Consider the following 365-nt stretch of genomic DNA (forward strand, 5'->3'; position numbering starts at 1 on the left):
CTCACTCACTCACTCAAATGGGAGTTCCAGTCACCAAACTTCATCAAACTCTAAGCAGACGCAGAAACATGTCCTCTCACCTGATACACTTGCTTTTTTATTTCTTGCGAAGAAGAATTGCTGTCTCTCTGTAGAAGCTTGAGTTTTGAGCGGGCGAGATGGAGTGGGGAGTAGCCCTGGTTATCGGGCTGTCTGACATCAGTGCCTGTGGAAAGGAGTTATCGTGTAAGAGGATGGAAGCATACAAAGGAGAACAGGCCAGATTGCAGGCTGCCATGTGCATACTAAAGATAGTTTCCTTCTAAAACTACATATCTGCCAGACTGCACAGTGTGAAATATGCATACCAAATATTTAACCATATG

The 365-nt window shown here is 44.4% G+C and overlaps 1 protein-coding gene across 1 annotated transcript in view; it reads right to left on the bottom strand.

The window, feature by feature from the left end:
• LOC119585538 (ankyrin repeat domain-containing protein 54-like) overlaps positions 1-365 on the bottom strand; it is a gene marked incomplete in the record, with an annotated part of 36,734 nt that overhangs the window by 4,593 nt on the left and 31,776 nt on the right. Inside the window, 1 exon segment of the mRNA XM_037934162.1 lies at positions 81-192. Coding sequence (XP_037790090.1) covers positions 81-192 — 112 coding nt within the window.

Source organism: Penaeus monodon, chromosome 20 (assembly GCF_015228065.2).
Source record: "Penaeus monodon isolate SGIC_2016 chromosome 20, NSTDA_Pmon_1, whole genome shotgun sequence".
Lineage (NCBI taxonomy): Eukaryota > Metazoa > Arthropoda > Malacostraca > Decapoda > Penaeidae > Penaeus > Penaeus monodon.